This window comes from Corvus kubaryi, unplaced genomic scaffold (assembly GCF_017639235.1).
Source record: "Corvus kubaryi isolate FWS band 111438036 unplaced genomic scaffold, C.kubaryi_AGA036_p1.0 65301, whole genome shotgun sequence".
Taxonomy (NCBI): Eukaryota; Metazoa; Chordata; class Aves; order Passeriformes; family Corvidae; genus Corvus; species Corvus kubaryi.
Genome location: NW_024581904.1, coordinates 1 through 26,450, shown reverse-complemented (window position 1 = coordinate 26,450; position 26,450 = coordinate 1). Strand labels below are relative to the sequence as shown.

The window sequence follows — 26,450 nt, the reverse complement described above, 5'->3', positions numbered from 1 at the left end:
GGTTTCCCAGGGAATATAGGTATGGCATTATGGTGTTTGCCTGCCCAACATGGTGTTTCCTACCTCTGAAAATAACCAGGTAACTAGTCTTTGTAAAGGGAAGGACTGCTGCCAACTTCCTACAAGAAAATACGTCTATATCAATTAGACAGGACTTTAGTCCCCAAAGCATAATTATTTACACAGCTTATAAAATAATTAACTCTATTAGTGTATATTCTCATCTGCCATGCACAGATGTTCGCAGAGGAAAATTTTACACTAGCCAAAGGGTTTGGTCTATGTTACATCACTTCTTTCTTATGCCTTTGTAACTCCACTACAAAAAATCTGTTTGGATTTGGGGAAACACAACGATGAGTCAGACACCAAGATAGAAAATTCAGTGACTTATAAATGTGCTGTCAACGACAGATGTAAAACTTTGCACAAATCTAGAAAAATGCACTATCTAGAAAACAGAATAAATACTAATTCATAAGGTTGAAAAAAATTAGGGGAAAACACCAAAATCTCCAAATCATTTCAATAGCTTAGTTGAGTAATAAGCTACATAATACTTCAGCTACATTACTTTTATATTACACAGAAAAAAATATGAAAATATTCTGAAAGCTACATGTTGGACATAGCTTTTCTGTTAAAATAAAGTTACATGGTATTCCTGAATTTTAAGGAGAATTCTTATTATATCAAGATTTCTAATTCACTGAATAATTATTAAATTGGGTAAAATATATCATGCAGTATGATCTGCATAACTCCTAGCAAAATATCACTCATTGACTCATAACATAATCAAAAATCTTTTTCTGTGCAAGAACCACATCTTACCAGAAGAGGTGTTACATAGATCCCTCTTCTGCTTATGACTGAGCATGTCAGTTCCCTCAGCATCTCCAACTGTAGTCCATCTCACACTCTGCTTGACACAATTAAAATCTTGGATGGAAGGAAATAATAAGAAAATATTCACAAAAATTTTAATTGACTTAAAGATAACAGACAATCCATGTAGCTAGAACACTTAACAGTAAGCAATTTGTAGACCACTGCTGATTCAAACCCACAATCTGATAGCTAATGATTATAAAATTTCCATTTTTTCCCCCTGATATTTATCTTACACTTTTTCTTGCTTAATGTTAGCCCCTTACTATTAATCATGGTTTTTTCATGTTAAGTAAATCCACTCCTCCCATAATGTTACATTTTCAAATACCTTCAGATTGTCACCAGTTTCTCCTACAATATCAAATATTTACAGGCTGTTTCATAACTAACTCTTACCATGCAATTAGTATTTGCCTTTTTTTAATCCTCTGGCATTTATTCACACCTCAACCTGCTGGAAATACGTGTAGCTCTTCCTTTAGCTCTCTTTATTTGGTAACAGGTTTTTTTACAATAGAAAAAAAATAGTCAAAAATCTCTGTGTGTTTACCCAGATGAAGTCTTGAGAAAGCACTTCAGGGCCCCAAAAGCCTCCTCTACTTTGGCCAGTTGTGTGAGGGACTGATTGGGACTGGTTGAGGTGGGGAGCTGCCCCAGCTCATTGCCCACCCTCTGGTACCATTTGTCACTCCTCTGCCTGGCTGTGGACAGGGATGGTGGCAGATGATCTGTTTGCTCCACTTCCAAACCCTGTGCAGCCCTCTGGGATCCAAATGAGCTTCTAGGAGGCTTCAAGAAGCATCAGCCTGAGGGTTTTCTAGAGAGGCTCTGTGCTACAGAGGCAGTACAAGAGCTGGCACTACCCTGCCACCTAAATGAGGGAGGCAGAGCTCCCAACTGCAGACGTCTGCAGAGCAAGGACAAGGACAGCTTTCCTCTAGTTCCTTGTCACCTTCGCAAAACTCAGTGAACTGACTAAGCAATAACTGAGTTTTCTGGTTTCTAGAAGTACAGTGGAAATACATAACCTGACTTGCCAAAAACAATTGTATTTTCCTTGCCCCTAAAGCATGTATTGTGAAGACATGCCATTAGAGCTTTTAGTGCTTGTGACTCAGAGGGGGAAGGAAACTGCTGGGTTCCATTCTAAAGAAAATACTTTCTTAGAAAAGTGTGGGTTTATTTTAAAAAGTCTGTAAAAGTCACTTTGATTCCTCAGAGTTCTTTCAAAATTACTGGAATGTGTGATGTATTCATACCTACAACAATCACATGAAGATATTTGTTAGGAAACTCATGCTGTCTGCAGCCTAATAATGTTATTTGCTCTAAAACTCAATTTCCATTGACCTTCATGTTCTGAACAATGATCTATTAGAGTTAACTCAGGGCAGCTCTAATGAGGACTTAGGAGAAAAGTCTGTATGTAGGTCCCTGTTAAAGCTTGTGGTGACTCTCCAAAATCCAGAGTTTCAGTGGTAAACAGTTAACAGTAATTTTATCCCTCCAAGTAGCCTGTGTCATAGATTAAATTGATTTTTTTCAGGGTTTTTTTTCTGATGAAGACAGACTGAATTAAAACTTTATTTCTAAGCATCGATTTCAAACCACCATTCATATTTACGTGCTATGATGACTATCAAGGGCTACTTAGACTGTAGCCTTTCTGATTTCATTATATATTCTGGCCATGGGCAAAATTAAAAGGCATACCAAGTGCTAAAATGGCAATAATACAAAGTATAGAGAGGCTGAGTTAATTTTATCACTAGCAATTTTGCTGTTACTATGGCAAGTGTGAAAGTATTCCCATTATTTAAGGCAGGATTTTGCAGTGCTACAAGTCCTCATCTCAGAGATACTTAAACCCTTTTTTCATATACAAATTACTTCTACTAAACATCCTTGACTTTTCCCTTGTGAAAAAATGTTGTCAGCCCATGGTCTCACACATCAGTTGCAGCTTTCAAGACAGTTTCAACACAGCATTTGGATCTGATTCTGTCTAAAACTGCATAAATAAACTGGCTCTCCTCCTGATTTTATCCTCGGCCAGGGAGACCACAATTGGACCTTGAATTTTGCCAAGGGAATAGTTCAGTAAAGTCTCCCTAAGAAACAAAAATCATCAGACTGTGGGGAAAAAAAGGAAAATAAATACAGAAGAAGCAGCATAAACTATAATAAAAAACTACTTTAATGCATTAGTGTATGTATGTCTCTTAACTAGTGAATGATTTCTTCATCAAACCATGCCCAGCTGTTCCCTGAGAATTTAAGTCAAACTCCATGCTTCATCTTCCAGGAGAACAATTACAAAATACTTTCTCCCTAATTTTCTGCTGTGCCTCTAAACTTCTGCCTGCTCATTTTCAATGGATAACTTCACACTCTTTTTGTCTTTCTATTGCCTTTAGTTTCCAAGTGAATAAGTGGTTAATCCGTACAAAGCAAGCAGCAAAGCCGTCACAACAGGTAAGGAGCAAACCTCCAAATGCTCCAAATTGTCTTCCTACCTGTTGTTTAAGGGCATACTTGAAACAAAATGGTTCATCCTTGCATGGGAAGATGTGGGACGACAACCTCATGAGGGCTAGCACTTTTCTCCTGATTTCTTTTTACCTTGGCAGAATATCACAAATGATTTCTATTTGGTTAGAGAGCTTCTTAGGAAAGCAGGGAAAGGTAACACCAGCAGACCATTAATCCTACCACGGTAAAGGCCGGGGGCCCAAATCAACAGCGTTTATGCATGTTGCAAAACATGAAGAATGTGTGTATAACACCTACGTGTTCACCCCTCACAAATACATCATAAACACTGTATACACAGACATATGTATACTATCTCATGTATCTCTCATATACTATTCCTTAAAATCATACAAGCATTTTACTCCTGGTACATTTCTATAAGGCCAGAAGGCAGTAAGTGTTTCTCCTCATGCTGAGACATTAAGCCAGTGTTTCTTCCATTCATGCATGGTTGTGGTGGAGGTGGGATGTAAAGATCCCACAGCATTTAAAAGGTGTGGGGAAGTCCTGCAGTCCTACCCATATCCCCACCTTCCTGTCTGCCAAGGCACTCATCGCTTTCACTCTGAGAAGGGCCCCAGATAGTGCTGTAGCATGAGATCAAATTTGGAAATACAGGAAGATCTGCAGGAAAACATCACTTCAGAGATAACTGAACACTAATTTTCAGTAGCTGGCAAATCATCCCTGACTTATATAAATGGGAATTCTAAGGTGACTGAAACTCAGATGATAGCATAGTCCACTTAAATTTTCATGTTCAAAACCATCTGCAACAAATTGACAGCAACATCTTGGCTGGCTTAAGTGTGAGAATTAATTTTAGGGTCTAGTCTCTTGCACTAAGATAATCAAGTCCATATAGTCCAAAAGAGCAATTTTATTCTGATTTTCTACTTAAAATACCTTGTTAAGGGAGGCATCTTTGCAAGATGACACTGTTTGCAGTATCGTAAAGACCTCAATCAAGTCACACCTTTGAGCAATATCTGGCTAGTGTAGCTTGCTGATTTCTTGGCATACTTCCCATTCCAAAGCACTGAGCCAATCTTAAAGATATTTCAAGACTAAATACAAATCACCACAACTAACATAACTGGATGCATCAGCATGAAAATATTAAATTACCCATTCCTTAAATACATTCCTTACCTTCCAGATACATGTTTATTTTTAAGAACAAAGCATCACTTCTCAAGGAATATATCCAGTAATACAGAGTTTGGAATAAAGAAAAAATTCATAATCCAAACTCATGTAGGCAAGAAACTGAGATATTTCCTTTTTTCCTTCCCTATTATAAACTGACTACCAAGAAATAAGTGTTGCTGAGTTCTCAAATTCAGGACTTTCTAGGTTTAGGTAATTACCATCAGGCTCTAATCTAAGAAAATAGACTTGTGACTCGAAAGACACTCAGTTGCCAGCAGCAATCACTGGCCCTGCCCCTATAACAGAGGAACTAAAATCACCATTAACAGCAAATTTCATATCCCAATGTGCTAAGCAAAAACATTACCATTGTAAAAGGTGAAATCACCATTTTTTCCCTAATGGCAGAGCAACTAATTTCATTGCAATATGGCTCCTGAAATGGACAGAAGTCTTAGGATGATTTGCATTTCAACATGGAAACAAGAACCCGAGAGCTGCAAACTCAGCTTCCTTCATACACTCATATTATTAGCACTGCATTAGCAGTGATCTTTTCCTAGCAACTGACAAAATTACAAGGACAGCAGGCCTTTTTGCCTGTGCCTGTGACACTGTTCTTTCTAGCTGATATTTTTTGTTGGTTCTAAATGGTGGTTCCATATGGTGAATCGGTGTACTTTTTTCATTCTTTACATTTCAGGGTTTATTATTTGTCCTGGATTTTTCCTACTAGGTACTGAAAGCTCTGATAATTTATGAGCCCCAGGTTTATACTGGGGGATGGAAGAGTGAAAAATCTCCCCCACAGAATTTCCTTTAACTGACTCAAAGGCTGCTTTCTCCGGTAACTTTTTTCTTACAACTGCTGAGGAAGTTCCATTGTGCTCTTGATTTTCATTATATGTGATCATGAGCAATGTGTAAGAGTGAAAGATGATTCCATGACAGATTTTATGGGGGAGAGAAACACAGCTGTTCCATTTTTACACAGCAAGTTTTTTCATAGTCCCATAACAATGAGGAGAAATGGATTATTTCAGCAGAAAAAACAATGAAGGTAACAAGGATGCCATATACTAGTTTCTAAAAATAAAAGAAAAGTTTCATCTCAATCATTTTCATGAAAGATTTCAGTTTTATCTTATCCACTTTCATTTCCAGCTCAGAAGTTGCACAAGTTTTAATCTAAATATGTGTGAATACCCAGTCTATATCCTTGCTTCTTATCCTTCATATTCTAGTGTATTTAGATGAATATTATTTACAAAGCAAAAACATTTTTAGACAAAGATCATGGTTTCCCTGCCTAATTCTGTCATGAGAAGTCCTCTACAATTCTGTTGAACCTAGGTGTGTATATTTACATACAACATGTGAATGCAAAACTATTCTTTTCATGCCTAGCTTGGTATTAGCACGAAGTAATTACACCCACAAATATGTTGTGAAGCTCAAAGCTTTCAGAAATCTAAAGAAAAGTTTGGCATAGCAAAATCCAGTACTGATGGCATTAAAAAAAAAAAAAAAAAAAAGGCATATCTGTAGTATTAATTGAGCTTTACAATAAAATGGAGCTTAGATGCCCACTTGCCCCCATCTCTCTGATTATCTGTCAGTCATACTCTGCTTCAGTAATTTTAGGAGTTGTTGATCAGTCTCTGTCAAATCTGAAAAGGGGCTAGAAATCTCCAAGATAATTATGCTCCTACACATTTTCTGACAATATGAGTTTGGGTGACAGACAGAGATGCTAATTCATGTCATTCTAAAACAAGAGCAGTCTGATTAAACTTCTATATATTATGTTTGACAGAGATCAGCATATTCACATTGCCCAGCATTTAGCAATGTAAGTTCATAAGACACAGTATGTGCTGACTTTTGTGAAATGTACGGTATCAGAAGATACTTAACAGTTTCTGTAGAGGGGGTTGGCTGAAGAAATGAAAGGAATAAATTAAAGGAAACCCAGTTCAAGTAAAAATTAAATGTAAAACGAAATCTGATCAAATGGATACAATCTTAATCAAGTTTCAGTAGATCCTCACAAACAACAGGACGTTTGGGACGTTAACACATTTGCAGTCCAGTTGAAACCTAAGTTATAACCCTGCTTTCTTGAGGTTATTACCAGATATGTGAGTGCATCAGGTACAGATAGGACCAAAATCACCCCTAAATTCTATTCCTCTACATGGACTTGACAGTCATCACTAGTCTCCCTGTGACTTTGATCAAGTACACACCTTTTGATGTTCAATACAGAGGTATTACTCCTGCATTTCGATTGCCTAACAAACACAGAAGTCAGCTACATGACAGATACAGTTTCTACATGAAAACATCCTATCTGAAACCAGGAAAACCCCATATAAAATACTGATAAATTTGAGGGGAATTTTGCAGGTTTGGTTCATTTTTATGTTCATTTCACTTTTTTGTGTAGGTCTGTAAATGAATACAGGTTTTCTACAGCATGGCATGTGTCAAATACACATTCACAGCGAGGTGTCATAAGAGCCTGGGCAGCCCCTCTCTGTAACTTCAGCAAGGAAGCTATCTGTGAGATTAGAAATCTTCATTTCTAAATGCTGATGCACTGAAAAAAGTGCTTTCTGCCCAAGACTAAGCCAATATCACAGCCCTGCACCTGCAGAGAGGCACAGTCTGCAGGCATGGTGGCTCTGTCACTTTGGCTCCTGGTGACATGTCCAGGCCACCCTTGGCAGTGTGGCACCTTGTGACATAAGGGCAGAAAGGCCCCCAGTTTAGGCTTCACACTTCAGGCACAGAGTTTGACTCATGACCATGAAACTGATATTGCCATGATTCATTATGTTGTGTCAAAGGGGACAATGATGGTTTTTTCAACAAAATGCTCTTAATTTAATGAAACTAAACTGGTATCAGTTGCAGTACCGAAAGGTTCAAAGGAGATAATAATCTCTACAATGCTGCAGGGTTGTTGTTTTAATTGCTAATTTGTGCATGTTCTGACAGTAATCACAGAACCTTGTGATGGTCCCAGAGGTTCCCATGGTGCTGCTATGAGAAGGTTTGGCAGATTCTGCAGTCCTCAGATCAACAGTAGGAGGATTTACTCAAGAGCACATATTGGGTTTATTCCTTTCAGAACTTCAAGCCTATATATTTTTGTCACAATACTTTGAAAATTTTATATGTAAAATTGAATGGACACTAAAGACTTGAAATCTAATAAATCTAAATAGTAGCTACTTTTTTCTCCTGAGATTGAGGTTTTACAGAGCACTTCACTTTGTCTTTTGCTTCACCTCACTGTAAGAAATGCCAGGATGAAGAAAACAAACTATACTTCATTGTCCTGTGAAGAAATTAATGAAGAAAAAGGGCAAAAAAGAAATTTTGACTACATTTACATTTTGTGTGTAATTTCAGAAGGAAAAATTACAACTAATTTCTGCAGAGACCTGTTTATATGTTTTACTTGCCCCAAGGAAGAAAACAAGTAGTTCTGATACTTCAGGGTTATTAGGTTCTCCACATGAATCTGCTTCTGGAAAAACCACTCCTGTCAGCCCCCTAGCTTGTCCCACAAGACAGCTGGCTCAGGTAAAAGCCTGAAGGAGATTCTCCAGACCTCTGTCCTAGAAAAGCACTCTTCAGAGAAGCCAAGATCCAGTCCAACACAGCCTGAAACCCTCAGTCATGCCTGCATTGTCATCAGCGGCAAGGTAATGGTCACGAAAAAATGAACAAGTAAATAATGAGGGACAAAAAAGGAAGATTGGGTACAAAGTCTGTGGTTGTTGAAAGCAATTTTATATAAAGTAGAAAAACCATTCATAGCAGTGTCTGTTGAACTTCTCCTGACTTGAGACCCCACAGCTTCACTGAGTCCTGAAACAAAAAACAAGACCCAGGAAGGCTCTGAGAGGGATATGTTTCTTTGACCAAACTAATGGCAAACATGACATTCTCCATTTTAGAAACAAACTTCTGAAATTAAAAACCCTACTGTTATTGCTTCTATTTGACACAGAACTGAATTAATGATTTTAGAAAACAAAACCTAACCAGTTCATGTTATTTCTTAGCCTGATCCAGGGTTTGATTATGCATCTACTCTGCTGAGTATCTTTTTGTTCTACATTGCTTAGTTTTGTGGTATCTTGCACAGATTTACCTTTTTGGATTTCCTCTGAAAGGGCAAGTGCTAAAGACAGTACATGGATATAAAATCAGTAGTCATATGCTTCAAAAGTATTTGTCATTCTTTTGATAAGACTGTTATTCCAAGTACTTAAAAGTTGTCTTTGATGCAATTGAGGCTTTTGCTTTTCTCTATCTATAGGCCTTTTGATCACCTCCTAATTAATGAAGTAATGACAACCAATTACATTTACATCTAACACAAAGCATATTGTTAAAGTTTATCATTGCCACTTTCCTTTCTTGCATGCTAACACCATGTTGTAACCTTAAAATTTTCTGCCTCACTGCTGCTGGGAGCATTAATCAGTAAAGTTATTTATTCCATTTTAACATTTTTATTAACTGGCAATTATATATGAAGAGATGGAACGTCTGCATAACTTATGACTCTCAAGATGCTTCTTTCAAGACAAGTTTACAAAATACTTAAAATGCATTGGGATCCTATTGTTTTGCTCTGGACAAAGCTTCATTAAAGCCATAAAAGGGAGCTACACACCTCTCTGCAGGTCTACATCCATGTTTTATCACTGGTTTGAATTATCTAGTCTCTGAGTTAGAGCTCTGCAAGAGCACAAGCCTCAGAAACTGTGGTGAAAGCTGACTTCACTTTCTTATATTTATGTTGATCAGCACTGTTGGGTTTTTTGCCAAGGAGAATTTGAATTTGGTTCTGTATTTAAGGCATAGGTTTCTGACATCCTTCATGGAACAAAAAAGTTTGTTTTCTTTCTCTGGATTTAAGTAGGATTCTGTTGGCCACCATAGATGAACTTCACCAGGCAGAATAAACTGACTTCTTACCAAGTCCCATAATAGTCACTTGATGTGAAGAAAATACCGTGTTGCCAGTGGCTTGATTCATTTCTAATTTTAAAAATAGAGCATCTTTGAAAGATGAAAAACAGTAAGGGAACAAAGAAAGAAAATTACTTATATGCTAATTGTTTCTGTGTAGTAGAATTAACTAGGAATTTCTAACAAAACATTTTTTCATGGGATATAACAAAGTATCAAACCCAAGCAATTCAAAGAAACATTTTGGTTTTGACATATTTTTCCCAAAACAGAAACAGGATTCTGACAACTGAGCAGCCATCGTCCTTAGTGGTCTGCTAAAGAGCTCTGGTTTCCTTGTGTGTGGCTCAGGGACAGCCCCCTCTGTGGCTTGTGCACTCACAAGTAACTCATTACCCCAACACGAGTTTGTCACAGAGCCAAAGGTTCATGACAGCCCAGCTGTGCTGGCAGTTCTCAGACACACAGCACTTCTCAGGCTCCTTTGGCATGGGGAGAAACTATCCTTATTCCAGTAAAAGGTCCCCAACTGTCCCAATACCAGAAAGATTCTAGAAACCACTCTCTTTTTTAGATTCAGCAAGTGGAGTCCTTGGAGCACTTGGCAGTGTGCAGAACCCCTGGCATTACATATCTCCCTGCTCCATGCTGCTCTGAGAAATGAGAAGAAAACAAATATTCCTGCAGGTAACTTTTTGTGTGTGATCTGTAGAGACTTTTGGAGTCTCTGTGTAAATGGTATCTTGAGTCTGAACTAGCTCCATGAGGTCACCTGCTTCCCGTAACTCCTTTGATGACAGCGCTATTGCAAACTCTCCTCTTGCACTCTGAGCACCAAAACTGTGCCCTGGAACAGTTGCAGAGTTGAGGGCTTTACTGGGCTGGTTACCAACTACCAGCCAGCTTCTTCCTCAGAAAACTCAGTGTCTGCTTTGTAAACAGCTCTGCTAAGAAACACACCTCCATTTGATACCTTGGTCTGTATTATGCAGTAGCACTTCAGAAATGAAGACACAGATATTCTGCAGCCTAATTTACCACTAAAGGATAAACAAAATTATGACAAAATGTTTGGATTTACAAGAGAGAAATTTTTTCTCTCTTTATTCCAGGTCAGAACATTAAATTCAGCTGGTGTCAGGAGGAAATTACCCCATAACACCCACATCTTTGTAACTGGTTACCTGCATCCGTGATTTTTGCATTATAGTGGAATACAGGGCCAGGGCCCACTAGGCATTACATGGAAAATAACACTTGCAAAACAGAACTGAAGAATGAGGAAGAAAATATTTTTGCCAAAACCAAGTCCTTCTTCAGCTACAGGAGGCATAATCCCGAGGCAGTGGGGGAATAGGGGGCTGGATACTGAGAGCCAGTAAGACAGATTCCATATCCCCGGTTACAGAAGACTCTTACAGAGACAGTATTAGATAAATGCTTGTACATACTGCTTTGCTGAGAGCAGCTTCCCTCTCACAAATCCCAGGCATCAATCAAGGCACATGGGTCCAGTTTTTCCAGCTATACAGTTTGTGCACAGCTCCAGTCAGTAGATAGGACAAAACAGCAGAGGGTGAGGAGAGAGAAAGGTGACTGTATTTGCAATCAAGATGCTATTTAACATGAAAGGTAAATAAATGATGTGATTTTAATACTTCAGACCAATCAGAGAAGACCAATCCCTGCTGTGGATACTCATTGTTTTCCTGTAAATTCATAGCCCTTTACATTTATTCCTTTCTTCCACAGCTATTTTAACTTACAGCTTTGTCACTCAACCTTTCTAATATCATAGCCAGGCAAAATCTGGCTTCTGACTCCCAGAGCCTCCTCACTGCAGAGAGCTGCACCTCAGACCAGTGGCCTGCACTTGGAGCACGTCCCGAGAAGTGCTTATGGAAGTCAGAGCAGCACTTCTGCTCACCCGTATTTCTTGCTTTCATTTATCTTTTTGCTGATAAGGTGCTAATTCTCTGTCAACTTAAAAATATCTCAAACTAATACTTAAATGTGTTTCACACTTTTTTTTTTATTATTACTCATTATGTCAGGAGTTTACATGATTTTGTCAGGATTGCAAACACTTGCCAATGCTCCCCTTTTAATCTGCTGGGGAGGTAATTCTAGGTATGAGACTGTTGTAGCTCACAGCTCTAGAAGCAAATAAACACATAGAAAAATGAGCTGGTGTTTTTGTATGTTTTTAAGATGGTCATTTTCATGCTAGATTTGGACTGCTCCCTATTACTTTGTCCTTGTGAAATATGTTCTGTGATGGAAAAAATTATCTGTTTGCAAGTGAAAGTGCTGCTGATATAGCTCCAGGAAAAGAAAAAAAAATATGAAAAAACCACTACCTGAAGTCACATATTCTAACCAGCACTTTACTTACCCTAGTATGGACAGTTACACCTCAGATGGTCAGAGAGATTGCTCTACTGCAAGGGAATTTTCTCCTGAGCAGCTGAGTGGCGTGTGGGTATGTGTGTGTATGGGTGTGTGTGGGCGTGTGTCAATGACAGCAGGATCACCCCAGGCACCCCACTGAATCAGAGCAGTTTTGAAATCCAGCTAGGACTGCACAAGAGACTGACAAAGGATGCCCCAAAAGTATGCAGAATCAGTGACAGTTAACACACTTGTGCCCTTTCTTCATCAGCTTTGGTGACTGCTTAAATACCAATCTGGCTGTCTCGGAGCAAAGTGACTCCTTAGCCTGGAAGAGAATTTTCTGCCATCCAGATACGTCCTGTCAATGGCACTCATGGTGTAGCTGTAGCAATGTGAGCTGAATCTCTGCAAACAGGATTGTGCAGAAATCTGCATAATTTTCTACATCCTTAGGAAGGTTCCCAGCATGTTTAGGACAGCACAGGAGATGCCAGGCTGAAGCTGAGACAAGAGGGAAGCTATATATATAGAGAGATTATTTTTATCCCAAATACGTTCCTGGATCGCATTAGTTCCTTGTTCAAGAAATTCTTACAACAGCTATAGGATGGGTCCCTCCCCTATCCATACACATAGGTGAAGTTTTAAATTCAGAACTCTTGTTTATGATGAGATTATGCCAATTTTAAGCCTTTGCCACAGTCAAAGAAAACACGAACTGCACCCACTCCAAGTGATGATATTTTCTGCAAACGCTCTAAGGGATTAAAACACTTCCCACTGAAATGGTGAGAAGAAAAACAGGCCTTTTCTGTGTAAAATAAATGGACAGACATCATTAATGAATGGATCCCTTCATTATGTTAAAGGTGTTTTCCTCTTTAGGAAGTTATCAACAAAGCTTCAAGCTTAAAGTCATTAATAAAGAAATTAAATGTTGTAGGAGCAAGCACCTGTGTGATGCCCTAATTGTCATGTAAAAAGGACAAAATCTTAGGACGGATTATAGACTCACAGAATCATTTTGGTTGGAAAAGACCTTTAAGATCATTGAGACTAATTGTTAATCAAACACTGCCAAGTGCACCACTAAACCATTAAAGCAAGTAGTCCAGGAATACACAAGGCAAAATGTTTTGGAGCATAGCTTCTTTGTCGAAAGGCAAATGCCTACATTGAACATGCTCTTCATCCAGGCCTATGCCTTCAAAGCACCTATGAATGAGGCACAAAGACATTTAGCCTGGATAATATCAGTGACACTAAAAGAGAGCTAGATTGCTTTAGTTTGAGCAAGGGGTAGTGAGTACCTGTGCTGTTGCTGTAGTTCAGCAGGTGACTCTAAGCTTGTGATCCTCATCCTTAACACCCACCTGCCCATTACAGGGAGGTCCTTTTTGTCTGCAGTTGCCTTGATCACTTCTACTGGCCCTTCCCTCCTCACTTCTGCCAGCTTGCTGCCCAGGCATCTGCTTAAAAAGAGTGGTGATATTCAGGTGAATGAAGCTCTGCCTTTAACACAGACAGAAGATTCGAAGTAGGATTTACATATTCTTTTTCGATGGGGTATTTAGGTTGATGAGCCTCAGCAATAGCAGGAAAGAACTTTAGGAAGAGCAAATACACAAACTGATACTAATGGATGATATTGGATGTTTTTTATTTAATGGGAACAAAATTAAAAGTTCAAGTTTGTTATAAAACATGACTGTAAAATCACCTAGTAAACAAAGCAGATCTGTGTGTATTTTGAGTCATACTAATGCTTTCTTTAGGGTGAGAAGGCTCTGCAGACAGGTTGTATGAAACACTTTATTTATCCCTTTGAATGCTGGTAAGATTTTTTTTAAGTCTTAAAATTATATGCAATAACTTTAGTGCAACAGTGTTCCAAGATAAGACATAGACTTGAAGACTAAATAAAACCATACTTCCAAACTCAGTATTTTGTCCTTGAGTTGAATAGTGAAAATCTTTACAATCTGTATAGAAGTACAGTGCAAAAGATGGCTTTTAAAGTGATTGAAAATTCACTCACCTTGTTATTCACATGCTCAATTTTAAATACATCAGGAAAACAGTTCAAAAGTTTCTACAATAAAACCTCATCCAGTTAATTTCTTTTTCCAGTACTCTCCTGAATCAGTTCTTGAGGTAGGAGATAACTCATTGTAGAGGAGCAAGTGCAGTAGCAACATTTCTCCTTATAAAAGGACAATTTGCAAAGCTTTTTCTAATGCAGCTTTAGCTGTATAAATTACAAAATATGTAGTACTTTGACAAGCCTGTTACCTGCTACCTTCTATTGCTTTGCTCTTTTGGATTCCAGACAAAGAAATTAGAAGGAAAAAATGTAGGAATGTTGAAACTGTCACTGATGGTCCTCAAGAAAGTTATAACTAAGGACATCTGTGAGTATTTTATTATTTATTTACGTTTTATCTCTTTTTGCAATACTTCAATACTATAACTTCTGAAACTTATATCCCTGTGGGGTGTCAGAGAACAGCCAGAATATAGTGTCCAACTGAAAACATGGTGAAAATTCCTTTTATGTACCTTTACCAGGAGCATCAAAATTAAAATATGGGCAAGGCTGAAGTTTTACAGAGGGTGCCAGGACCATTCTAATGCTGCAGGGTTTTGGTTTACAGCTTGTCTGAAAGGCAGCATCTCCTTCAGCAGAGGATGTTTAGATTTGTGGCAAAAGAGGAAGGAATGGCCAGAACTGCTCCCTGGAGAACGCAGACAGTCTTAAGAACTTTCTCATTAAACCACAGTCCAAACATGGACCTGCTGACTTGATGAACTATGAATACTGCAGCATGAGAGGGACAAGGCAGACTCTAGCTCTTTGAGCAGATGAGAATTACTATTTAAAGCATTATACATGAAAAATGAAAGGAAGAAGAGCAGCCTGTATAACAAAATTAACTCCTACTTAGAAAAATAATAGAAATTGGCCATTACAAAATATTTTTCTTAGAACAAACAGCAAAACACTGCCAGTGCATAGCATACAGGGAATGGAAAAGAGATGTGATGTAAGAAGACTACAAAAGGAAGATCTATTATGAAAAGGAATTATTCTGCAATATGAAAGAAAAGTTACATATATAGAGAAGATTTTACTCTAACAGCACTATCCTATTTATATCTTTATGGAAATAACTTCAGAAAAATATTTCTGCCTCTAACTGGACTATATTTCCTTATTTTCCATGCCATTCATGGAACATGCTGGTTTTGCTCTAACTAAGTTTTTCAAGATTTTTGAGCTTGACGATATAAATAACTTCATGTGTGCGCATAAGAACACGGAACTCAGTATCATGCCTATTTGGTAAGCATTATCCTCTACCAGAGAGAATCAACAAAACTCAGCTGTCCCTACAGGCAGCTATGAATGAGAGAATCACTAGCACAGATGTACATGAGGAACAGTCTATTTTAGCAAGAAGGCTGGACAGCTGTTGCTGTAAGCTCTGACTAATTACCGCAAAGAGTCTTGTGGAAAAGTACAAAATGGATGCAAATACATGCTTAAAAGAGGAAACTGGTTTTTTTTAGTCTGCACCTACCTTTAGTACTTTTAAATTCAATGTTATGCTTCTTGGTTTGGGGTTTTTTTACAATGTTACATATTTACACTGAAGGAATATATACTTTCCACTTCTTTAGTTTTCCAGTAACTGAAACTATCAGATTTTCAGCAGAACTGCTTTCTATTAAAACCAGTTACACTTAAAATAGGCATGATTAGTTCTGTGTGCATAAAATCACATTTAGAGTCTTATTAATATTCTCACTGTGAGAACATAACCACCTCAAACTCAAAACTGGTTAAGGTTGCAAAAAGCCTGGGCTATATTTGCAATCAACATCACCTACTGATATATTGAATTTTCACTTGTCAAGAAGTCTGAAACACTTCCATGAGCCATATTCTGCCTTCAGGGATGGCAGTGTGAAATCAATGGAACACTGAAGACTCATGAATGCTATAAAATTTTCCATGTTACAGTACTAAGTATTTTTCCAGGCAATTTAAATTACAGAATAATATTTCACTATTTAGCTAAAAAAGTTCTTTTTTTTCATTTTTAATATTGAAACAATTCTGGTTTTAAGTATTTTTAATGTGCTGAAAAAACTTTAATATATTAACTGTTGGTAAAACAGTCATCTGAAACTAACAGCAGAAATAATTCCACAGGACAAACAGTACTATCCATGAGTAAACATAAATAGTAACAAAGCCTTTCAGTATTTTATATCTTGACCAAACTATTCTAAAACTCATTTAAGACAGTCAGCTAATACTGGGATTTAAGTTTGCAAGCGTTCCCCCAGCATTTATGATATAATTAAGAAAAAATTTTTCCCTCTCTATATGTGGGTTAATCCAAGTCAAAATAATTATTTTATATTAATAACTATAATATACATCATTATTTAAACTGACTAGTTATTAATCACTTAAATCAATACAGTCTCTTTTTTCTCTTTAACAGCCTCACCATTCAGCATACCCAGACCCTCTTTATCCTAGAATTCATCCATGGGACAAATTAAGGCTGCTCCTGTAACCAGCAAGTAATTTGTTTAAATAAGTGTTTTTCTTTTCTCCATCCAACTTATCCCACTTCATGGCATGTCTAATCTTCTCAGCCCTGATTAGGCTTCTGCTTTCAATTTAAAAAATAATTTTTCCTCTAGGAAATAGGAAAAAAAGGAATTTTTCCTCCAGGAAATAGGAAAACTTGTGTCACCCCTCTAGTCCAAAAACAGAAAACGTGGTGAGTGCTACAGTCCATAGAACTGATCTCCTGTTCAGCCTGCAGCAGGCTCCTCAGGAAATTTCTGGCTTGGAAAATTAGAGACGCTTTAGAAGTAAGTATTAGGCAGAAGTATCGGGATAATAGCAGGGCTATCAGTTCACGAGGTGAGTAGGCTGGACTCGCCTGGGGAATGGATGCATCCTCCAGCTGGCCCATCCGGAGGAAGGCAATACCTCCTGGAGCTTTCCTTGGCCCCGTGTTTGTATGCCCAGTCTCCCAAGGAGCTGCAAAGGCCCTGATCTCCTCACAGTTCTGCAAAGGGCTGCAGTGCAATAGCCTGGGAATGGAGGCTCCTTCCCATGTCCACCCAGAGAACCGGCAACATTTCATTCAGACACACAGGGCTCCTACGTGGTCCCTTCTGCATGTCACCTGAAGGACCACATTCCATTTTCAGCAGTGTTTTGTGCAAAACATGGACAGTAACAGTACTTTCCTCGTGCTCTTTGTCTCCAAGTCATACCAGAATGTCAAACACAAGCAGAAGGAGGTACAGCTGCCAAAACAGAGACTTCCAGCAAAGTACTTAACTCCATGCAGGACCAAGATCTTCAAAAGAATGTTCTGTTTATTTTTAGCTGGTTTTCTTGATGACTATTTTTCCATCCAGCTTTGTTTTTTTCATTCCAGCAGCAAAGATATTGTTATATCTGATTTCACTGCTTTAATTAAGTAAGTGCTTCTCAGTCCATGATCAGTTCTATTTTGGGCTGGTTTAAAGTTTATTTAATTTGAGATGTATACCAAGCAGGGTAGCATAATTGCACATCTCAAAGCCTGCTTAATCTTAATATTAAAATGTTGGTTTTTTCCTGAAGGTTTAAAAAAAAAATCTAAGAAGTTTGGCATAAATTTGTCAAAAAATTCTTTTTATTTGCACCCTAAAAATACAAGTTAAAAATTACCAAAGAACAAGATTCTATATGCAGCATGATTAACACCTTGCCTTTTTTTTTTTTTTTTTTTCCAGGATAACAGGAATAATAAATACATACTATCACAGAATCTGGGAAAAAAAGCCCTGGCAGAGGCAGAAAAAGGTCATCTCATCCATTTACTGCAAAATGAGGGAATTAAGGATTCTGACATAATTCTTGTGGGGTATCTGGATAACTTCAGTGTAAAGGACTCTGGTGATGAAGTCTCAATGTCATTCCTAGGGAGACTGCACATTTTTTTTCTAATTTCATTTAGAAAACTTTTCCTCATATAGAACCTGAAACTTCTTTGTTGCAATTTAAACACATTCTTTTTTAATTTCTTCCTGTCATCACTCCTTTTTTAAAGACTGGCAAAATGTTTGTCATTTTAAGTTGCCTGGAATTTCAAATCCTTCTATGAGTTGCCAGAGTGCTCCTTATTGCTTTAGCAATTTCTTTGAATATTCTAGAATGCAGCTGAGTTAGCTTAAATTATTTAAAAATATCTGACAGATTTAGGGATTCTAGCCCATTCTTTTACTTTCCCCTTTCTTACAAGTGTTAATTGCACCACACATCAGTTCAGAGTTGACCTTTTCAGAAGACTGATACAGAAAAAGCCATTACACATTTCAGCCTTCTTGGAATCAATTTTTGAGAGCTCTTCCTCTTTTCTATACAGCAGACCAATGTTTTTCTTAGTCTTTCTCATCAGTATTGTGCTGATGAAGCACTTCATATCACCCTTGACACTCCTTGCTAATAGCATAGTTTTGTATCTGATCCCATATTTCCATTTTATTCCTTTTATTTGTCTTCATGGATCTAATTTTCTATCCATTTTCTATATGCGTCCTTCTTGTAACAGACATTAACTTAAAATTTAACTTTACAGTTCCTGTCCTCCTTCCACACTTCACATTTGGATCCCTTGAGCCAGGATCATTCATATCTTCTGTCCAGGAAACTGATAGCCTGCCTTAAATAATTTTTCTTTAGTTTTAGTTCCTCTGAGATTCCAAACTGCACATCTGTATTTAAAGTTCTGCTCTCAAAATCCCCTGATTTTCTGTACTTCTTCCTTTCCCTCTAAAGAATAATGAACTCTGCCACTCTGGGGTCATAGAAGTTGCCTTCTACACTTATTAGGTTAAAATCAAATCCAGAAAGGTTTTTTCTCACATTGCTTATACATTTCAAAAACTTACTAGGGAACTCGTGCTCAGGTCCCAGCATATTCACCTGCAAATGAAGAAATCCCCATAATATGATAAAGTCATGCCCTGGAAAATGCCAACTCCTCACACAAAACCTAATCCCAATCTTCTTGAGAGAGTGTAACCGATAACGTGATTTCCTTTACAGAGTTCAGAACACTTTTAACTACTTACTGGTCTCATTTAAGAGAGAGAGAGAGAACTTGTGGCAGAGAAGTTACAGTCAGTATTGCCAACAGCGGTGTGCTGATCTGGTTCAGCCACTGCCTGGGTGTCCATCTGTAGATTGCTAGAGTGGGATTTTATTTCACCAAAATTTCAACATTAATAGTAGAAGTATCAACCTTTGCACTTGGCACATCAGCTATTTTATTCCAGTCAGAGAACAGGCACATTAGGACATATTAATTCATGCAATTTATTTTAGATATCTTCTGTAAAATTGGATGACTGGCACTAACAGAAGGAAGAAAATTTACTTGTGAGAATGAACTTGGCCTTTCCCCTAACCTCGTGGGTTATAACTATGTGGCTTAACTTTTATTTTAACCAGTGTCCAAGAGAGAAGATGCTAGGCTATCACACCGGTACCTTTTTTAGACCTTGCTTATAAAAGTAAGATTTCCAGGTTGATTTAATTTTATACTTCCCTTCTATTACATGGTTTGCTTTAAGATTTCTACATTGTTCTGCATATAGCAGAGACTGGTGACAATCCTATCATTATAACCAATGTTCTCCTTTTCACATTTTTCCTATGTCTTTGCTTTATACAGATCTATCATATATTATAGAAAGCTTTTGGTACAGTTAGAGTAACCGTTCACTTGAGCGTGTCTTTCAAAGGTGGGCAATGTTCTAGTTTATTAACAGATGCAGTCCAAGGCTGGTGGCAATTACAACTTCAGTGAGTTGACAACTACATGCCTCTGTAAGGCAAGTAATTGGCCTCAGTTAGCCTGCAACTTCCCTAAAAAGCCTTTTGTTCTAGAGATGCCTTTCCTGCTCTGCTTATGGCTCAATGGCTAAAGCAGGTTATTTTGAATTGTTAGAGCTGTTTGCAGCTTGTGTGCAGTTTTGCGCACCACAATATTAAAAAGACATTAAACTGTTAGAGAGCATCTAAAGGAGGACCATGAATATCATCAAGGGCCTCGAGGGGAACTATGTGAGGAGCAGCTGAGGTCACTTGGTCTATTCAGCCTGAAGGAGACTGAGAGGAGACCACACTGAAGTCTACAACTTCCTCGATAAGGGAAGGGGAGGGTCAGAATGAAGAGGATCTCTTCACTCTCATGACCAGTGGCAGGACCCAAGGGAATGGCCTGAAGTTGTGTCAGGGGAGATTTAGGCTGGATATTAGAAAAGGGTTCTTCACCCAGAGCATGGCTGGGCCTGGAACAAGCTCCCCAGGGAGGTCATCACAGCCCCAAGCCTGCCAGAGTTCAAGAAGTGTTTGGACAATGCTCTCAGGGACATGGTGTGACTCTTGGGGTGTCCTGTGCAGCGTCACGAGTTGGACTCAATGATCCTTGTGGATCCCTTTCAACTCAGGACATTCCACAATTCTATGATTCTAAATACTTCAGACATGGTACTGTTAGGTAATGGCAGATCATTTGGTCTCTGTGACACCATGGCCAAGCTTGGCATGGTCCCAGGTGGAGAATTTGCTGCAGCTGCCACTCTTTGCTCAGTCTGTATACAGGAAAGAGAGGGTGGTCTCAAGGCTATGAACAGCTCTCTGGGTTTAACGACCTTTGTGGTTTGCTGGGCATTATCACACACTTTTCTTTTGCACACCTGTAACTCCAATTAGCAGGAACTGCACTGACAGGTGAAAATGAGGAAACAGGCACTTTCTGACACTTTCCAGAACTCCTTCCTTCACTCCGTGACATGGCTGCAATATGAGCAGTGCAGTTGTTTCACCCCATGCAGACTTTCCCATTAGCAAACACCACTTCCATGAGGAACCCTTTCTAAGAGGCTGCTTAAAGAAGATGCTGTGACTCCTTCTATCCCTTCCGTACAATACACCATGTGGTTGCTCATCACTCTCTATGGTAAAAATCTCAGGCTTCACTCCAGGCAATATTACCTTTTGGGCCTCAGGTAATGCATCAGTTAACATATCTCTTTTCTCACCTTGTACCAAGACTTTACACTTCCAGCTCAATTTGCTGCCGCTTTTTGCAGACAGGAAGGATGCAAATTTTGACAATTTCTCCAGAAAATGTATCTCATTTTGTGAAGATGATATAATTTCCTCCTTTCCCTCACTGCTCACACAGTTCACACAGAGAAGACAAGAAGCAACAGGTGCAAATTGAAATACAGGAAATTCCATTTGAATGGGAGAAAAAGACACTCTTTTAACGTAAGGTTGGTCAAACACTGGCACAGGTTGTCCTGAGAGACTGTGGAGTCTCCACCAACAGAGATACCCAAACTCCAACAGGATGCAGCCCTGAGCAGCTGGCTGTCACTGATCCTGCTTGGAGTGTGGGGGTTGGACCAGACAATCTCCAGAGATCCCCTCCAACTTCCAGCAGCCTGTGAAAAGGGCAGGAATGTCGTAAGTCAGGTTGAGAAGTTGCTTCAGGTTATGCCTTTTTAACAAGATACATTTTATTCCACTTAAGTTAAAATGAACAGGTTCTAACCAAGATCATAATATGGGCTGGGCTGGACACAGGTGTTTTGTGGTGTTTGTTTGGGTTTTTTTGTTGCTTTAGTTAGTTTGTTTGTTTGTTTTCTTTTAATAAAAAGGAAATAAAGTTCTTTCAGTTTTCTAAAGTTATGGAAAGAAAAACAGCTGTACATGAGATGAGGGTGTCTTGATGCACTGATAAATTCCTCACTTGATGCAATTGAAGTCAATACCAGTTTATATCCAATGGTTTCAAGGAACAGAGGAGGAACTAGTTGCTGCAAATACCCCAGTGCGCCAGGTCTCTGTATTACTCAGGGATAGTAATGTCCACCTATTTCTATTGGAATTCCAGTGGAACTGAGGATGCCCAGGTGTCTGTCACAAAAGATAAGCATGAAGATTCAATGCATAGATGTTCAAACACCTGGGCAGTAGCTCCCTACTTCTTGGAGGCACTACTGTGCCAGAGGTCCTTAGACATCAGAGCATCTGATGATGATTGTGACCCTACAGTCTAATGCTGCTGAACACCCAGAGCCTACTTAATGCTGTATGTCTCTGTATAAAACACATAAACATTCACTGAAGTGCAAATTGGGACTTAGATCTTCTTTTATTTTCTGGTCTGCAGGTATTTTATTAGGCTATGCAAAGCGGAACAATTTCAACAGAAAATACTGAGAGTCCCAATTTAAAATTATTCCCCAGGCCAGTGGGCAGGGCACTTGGATGAGACACAGGAATTGCTTGAAGTCCTGATTTAGAGAGAAGTTGCTTTGATCTCTCACATCCTGAGACATTACTACTACTACTTGATTTCTAGGCAAAAGGGACACTACATTATGTGACAAAGGGCTGATCGAAAGCAAAGTGGGCTTTTGGAGGAGGCCACTGCCCATGTATGGATTAGTTAGGCACCTGCCTTGAGAGGCTTTGACACCAGCTAATTCCTTGAGATCACTTCCTGGATAGTCTAGGTAGCCTCCTATTTGGGCAGGTATTTGTGGTTATGTTCTTTCATTCCTAATGTTTCCACTTACTGCAAAGGAAAGCTCAGTACTGGGTCACACTGGACACATCACTGTGCAAAAGGCATAAACACTTTTATGGAACAAACTCTTAAATTACTAAAGTGAGAACTTAATTATTTTTTACTAGTTCAGCTCTGTTTAGCTTTGTATTTTCTTGACAAATGAAAATAGGCTGTTTATATTTAACTTTGACCTCTTGACTTGATGCACTGATACAATGTTCCAAAATCCATGTGACAAACATTTTATGCAAATCTTAATTTAAAAGACAGGATTATTCCCTTAGTTACCGCAAAACTCTCTACTTTCCTCTGAAAAATGTGATGGTATTTCTTTCTAGCTAAAGTACAGGAAGCAGTTGATGCTACAAGTAATGTTTGAGTGATGCTTTAGCAGTATATCAAAATGGCTAGGTTCACCTTATTTACTGAGGAAGAAATAAATTTATTCTGATGGAGTAGCAAAATAATTCCTGTTATGTAAAAGAGAAAAAAAAACATATAAAGTTTACAAAACCCAGCAACTTACCTGCTAAATATAAAGCTTCTACACCAGCACATAGTACTGAGTGTAGAAGGTGAGCTGATATTAAAAATATGTCATAAGCACCTATTCCTAAAAAACCACTTTTAACTGAAGGCACCAAATTTTGTTTAGCTGTAGGAATGTATACAACCACCAGAAGTATAGATGGAAAAACACATGAAAGAAGCCTTCTACTTTGCTCAGAACTAGCAAGGCTGCAGCTAGAGTAATACATTAATTTTGGGGCACTGTACGGGGGCATGAAAGAAGATATGGACCATTTGGAAAGGGCTGAGAAGAGAGACAAAATATTCATTTTAGATGCGTAAAACAAAATCCATTGTTAGGATGCCAATATGGTTGATACAAATGAGCGTGTGGTTGCAGAGCCTGCAGGAGAACACTTGTGAGTAGCACATCTCAGGAGACCTGGCTGAAGCACAGTCCTGAGAATGCCCGGAGGGTCCAGCCTGAAGCACAAGCTAAGTTAAAGCACTGAAATGCACAGTCAGTCCCACAAAGCAGAAATTCTACCGAGAAGATTAAAAAAGAGATATGCCATTGATATGATTAAAGAGTGCAATGCCACTGACTAGATAAAGAAAGAAGGATGCAATTCATAAAACACACTGAGAAAGTGCCATCATTCATAAGACTGAGAAAAGCAATGTCAGGTCAAAAGAAGGGACAGGATGTAAACTGCCAAAGTCTACAGACCATACACAGTCTGAAGGAAAAGGGAGTCTTGAGGATATTTCTGCAGAAACATTGAGGGAGCTGTAAAATGTGGGGAATGGAAATCAGCAAGTTACAGAAATTACCAAAAAGTGTGAGTGGATAAGTGGGTATTTGTGTTTGTGAGCATCTACAGTTCACAGGATGACAGATACGCTTCTCTCCTTAACAATTTTATTTATATAAGATGTATGTTAATGTAGAACTACTGGCATCAGTAATACCTGTGAGAAGTAACTGTATCACTGCAAAAAGGGTTACAACACGGTGGTTTTTGAGAGAAGACTGAAGGGACACATTGCCAATGGTCTTTGAGTACCTAAGAGGCCATTCTCTGAGTACAAAGGATGGCAAGACAAAAATAATGCAAGTCACTGAACTGCAGTAAGGCAGACACCAGGAAAACCTCAGGGTAATAATTCACAAGGCTGGATTCCTTGTGGAAGCTGCGGAATCTCCAACAGGGCAGATTTGAAATGGCAGCCTGGGCAAACATTTATCATGAAAAGAAGTCACATATAACTGACCTCCTCTAGGAATAAAGGCAAAGCAGCTGGACTTTTGAGATCTGGTGTGGTCTGGTCTGATATTTTTACTACAATTTCATGGCTGTAGCAAATGTTAGCATAAACAGTGTTTATTTATTTTGATCATACAAGAAGGACACTTCAAGGGAGATGTTACAATGGCAAACAAACTACAGCAATCCACAAAAATGGGCTTAACAATGTTATAAATTACTTCAAATTACCAGTTCAGAAGAACACTGAAGCACAGTTCTTGGCTCTTACAGACTTTAGGTCTAAGGACACAAACCACCCAAATCTTGAAGCCCTGAGGAAATACAAAACCAGCCCAATGACACCTTTAACAACAGAATAACCACAGACCTAAAAAACCTCAGTAGTAGGGAAGGGGTGTGCTGCAGGACAGGGCAAACTCTTATACATCCCACATAAACCAAGGCATCTCTAATCTCCTCTTCAGGAAAAAACTGTTAATGGAGATTTCCTGAAAAATTAACAATCATACATCAATGTACATTTCATTTGTGAAGGCAGACTGATGTGAATTGGATATACCATTACTAAGATTTAGTGATCCCATTTGTCACAGTGATAATTGCACACAGATTGCCTGTCTTTAACTAAAGCAAGCTCCCTTCCCCCGAGGCTTTTAGCTGTCTGCAGATGCCTGAATGAAGACTTTCTGCTGACACCCATGGGCTCCCTCGGGTGCTTATGTCAGTTCCTGGTGCTATCCCTTTTCATCTTAATGTACATCTGTCAGACTGCTCGGAATTTCTATTCAGTATCACCTTCCCCGAAGGCTCCCTCAGCCGGAATAAACTTAGGTTTATTCAGAAGTGAAATAAGCTGCGCCCACCGACTTGACGGTTCTGCCTTGAAAAGCCTGAAGAGCAAAAAGCCGAGTGGTTTGAAACCCAGTCTTTCCAAGTTGTACACTTTGCAGCTGGCCACCACAAAATCTATTAAATGGTTCTTGTTAAGACCAGACGATCCTCAGAAAAGAGCCCTTCTGAGCGTATAGCCTATGAAACCTCCAGATCCAAGATTTGCTATAAGATTTCCCAGAACTTAAAGACGCACAGCGACTGTTTAAAGCTTTTGGCTTTGGATGAGACTGGTCTCTCACAAAGTCTGCCACCGTATACTGAGGACAATGACACCCGCGAAGAGCATCCTTGTATCCGCTGCCCTGCCCGCCCGGAGCTCGGCCCGGCTGCCCGGTGCTTCTGGGGCGCTCCCAGAGCTGAGCGCTTCCCGCGAGTGGTGCGCCCGCGGCAGCGCCTCTTTGGCAGAAAGAAGGGAAAAAAAGGAGCAGCGAAGAGACAGGACCATGCCCGGCACCGGCACAAGCCCGCTATGAGCCCGGGAGCCAGCGAGGAGAGGAACAGCGCATCCCCGACCCCCCAGCAGCCCTGGCCCCGCCGCCGCCCCGGGCCCCGCCCGTCCCGCCGCTCACCGATAGTAGAAACGACGGTGCCCACGAAGTAGAAAGCGCCGGTGAAATCCCATCGGGGCCGGATGTCATCGACGCGGATGCCGGCTACGCTCGCCTCCTCGTATTCCCGAAGGAAGTGCCGGAGCTCGGCACGGCTGAGGTTGTGGCGCCGGGTGAAGTTCTCGAGCCGTTCCTCCCAGCGCTCCTTAGCCTCCCGCTCCGTGGGCAGCTCGATGGCCGAGAAGACGGCGGCGCCGCACAGCATATACAGCACGATCAGCACCGCCAGCAGGAGGAACCGCGCGTTGTCCGCGTTCAGGCGACCCGCGCTGGAGCAGCAGCAGCCGCCGCGACACGCCATCCTCCGCCCGCGGGACCGGGCTGCCGCGCCGCCACGCTACGTCGGGGCCCTGCTGCCGCCGCCGGGCATCACGGCGCCTCCCGCCAGCCGTACGCGGGGCCGCGGGGCTCAGGGCGCCGCGGAGCCCGGCGGCGGCGAGCGGCGCTCCCGGGAGCCGGCCGGCACCTTCGCCCCGGGGGCAGGGCGCAGCCCGGCCGGGCCCTGCACGGCCCCGCAGCGGACGCGCTTC

General features: G+C 39.9%; 1 protein-coding gene across 2 annotated transcripts in view; it reads right to left on the bottom strand.

The window, feature by feature from the left end:
- Nucleotides 1-26,321, bottom strand: part of LOC121673263 (potassium channel subfamily K member 13-like) — a 49,893-nt gene extending 23,572 nt beyond the window's left edge. The window contains exon 1 of one of the 2 annotated variants that reach the window (XM_042046425.1): nt 25,882-26,321. In XM_042046425.1, the coding sequence (XP_041902359.1) occupies nt 25,882-26,221 (340 nt within the window). In that variant the 5' untranslated portion in view covers nt 26,222-26,321. The remainder of the gene's footprint in view (nt 1-25,881) is intronic. The other variant, XM_042046426.1, reaches the window with a different exon arrangement.
- Between the last annotated feature and the right edge of the window lie 129 nt (nt 26,322-26,450).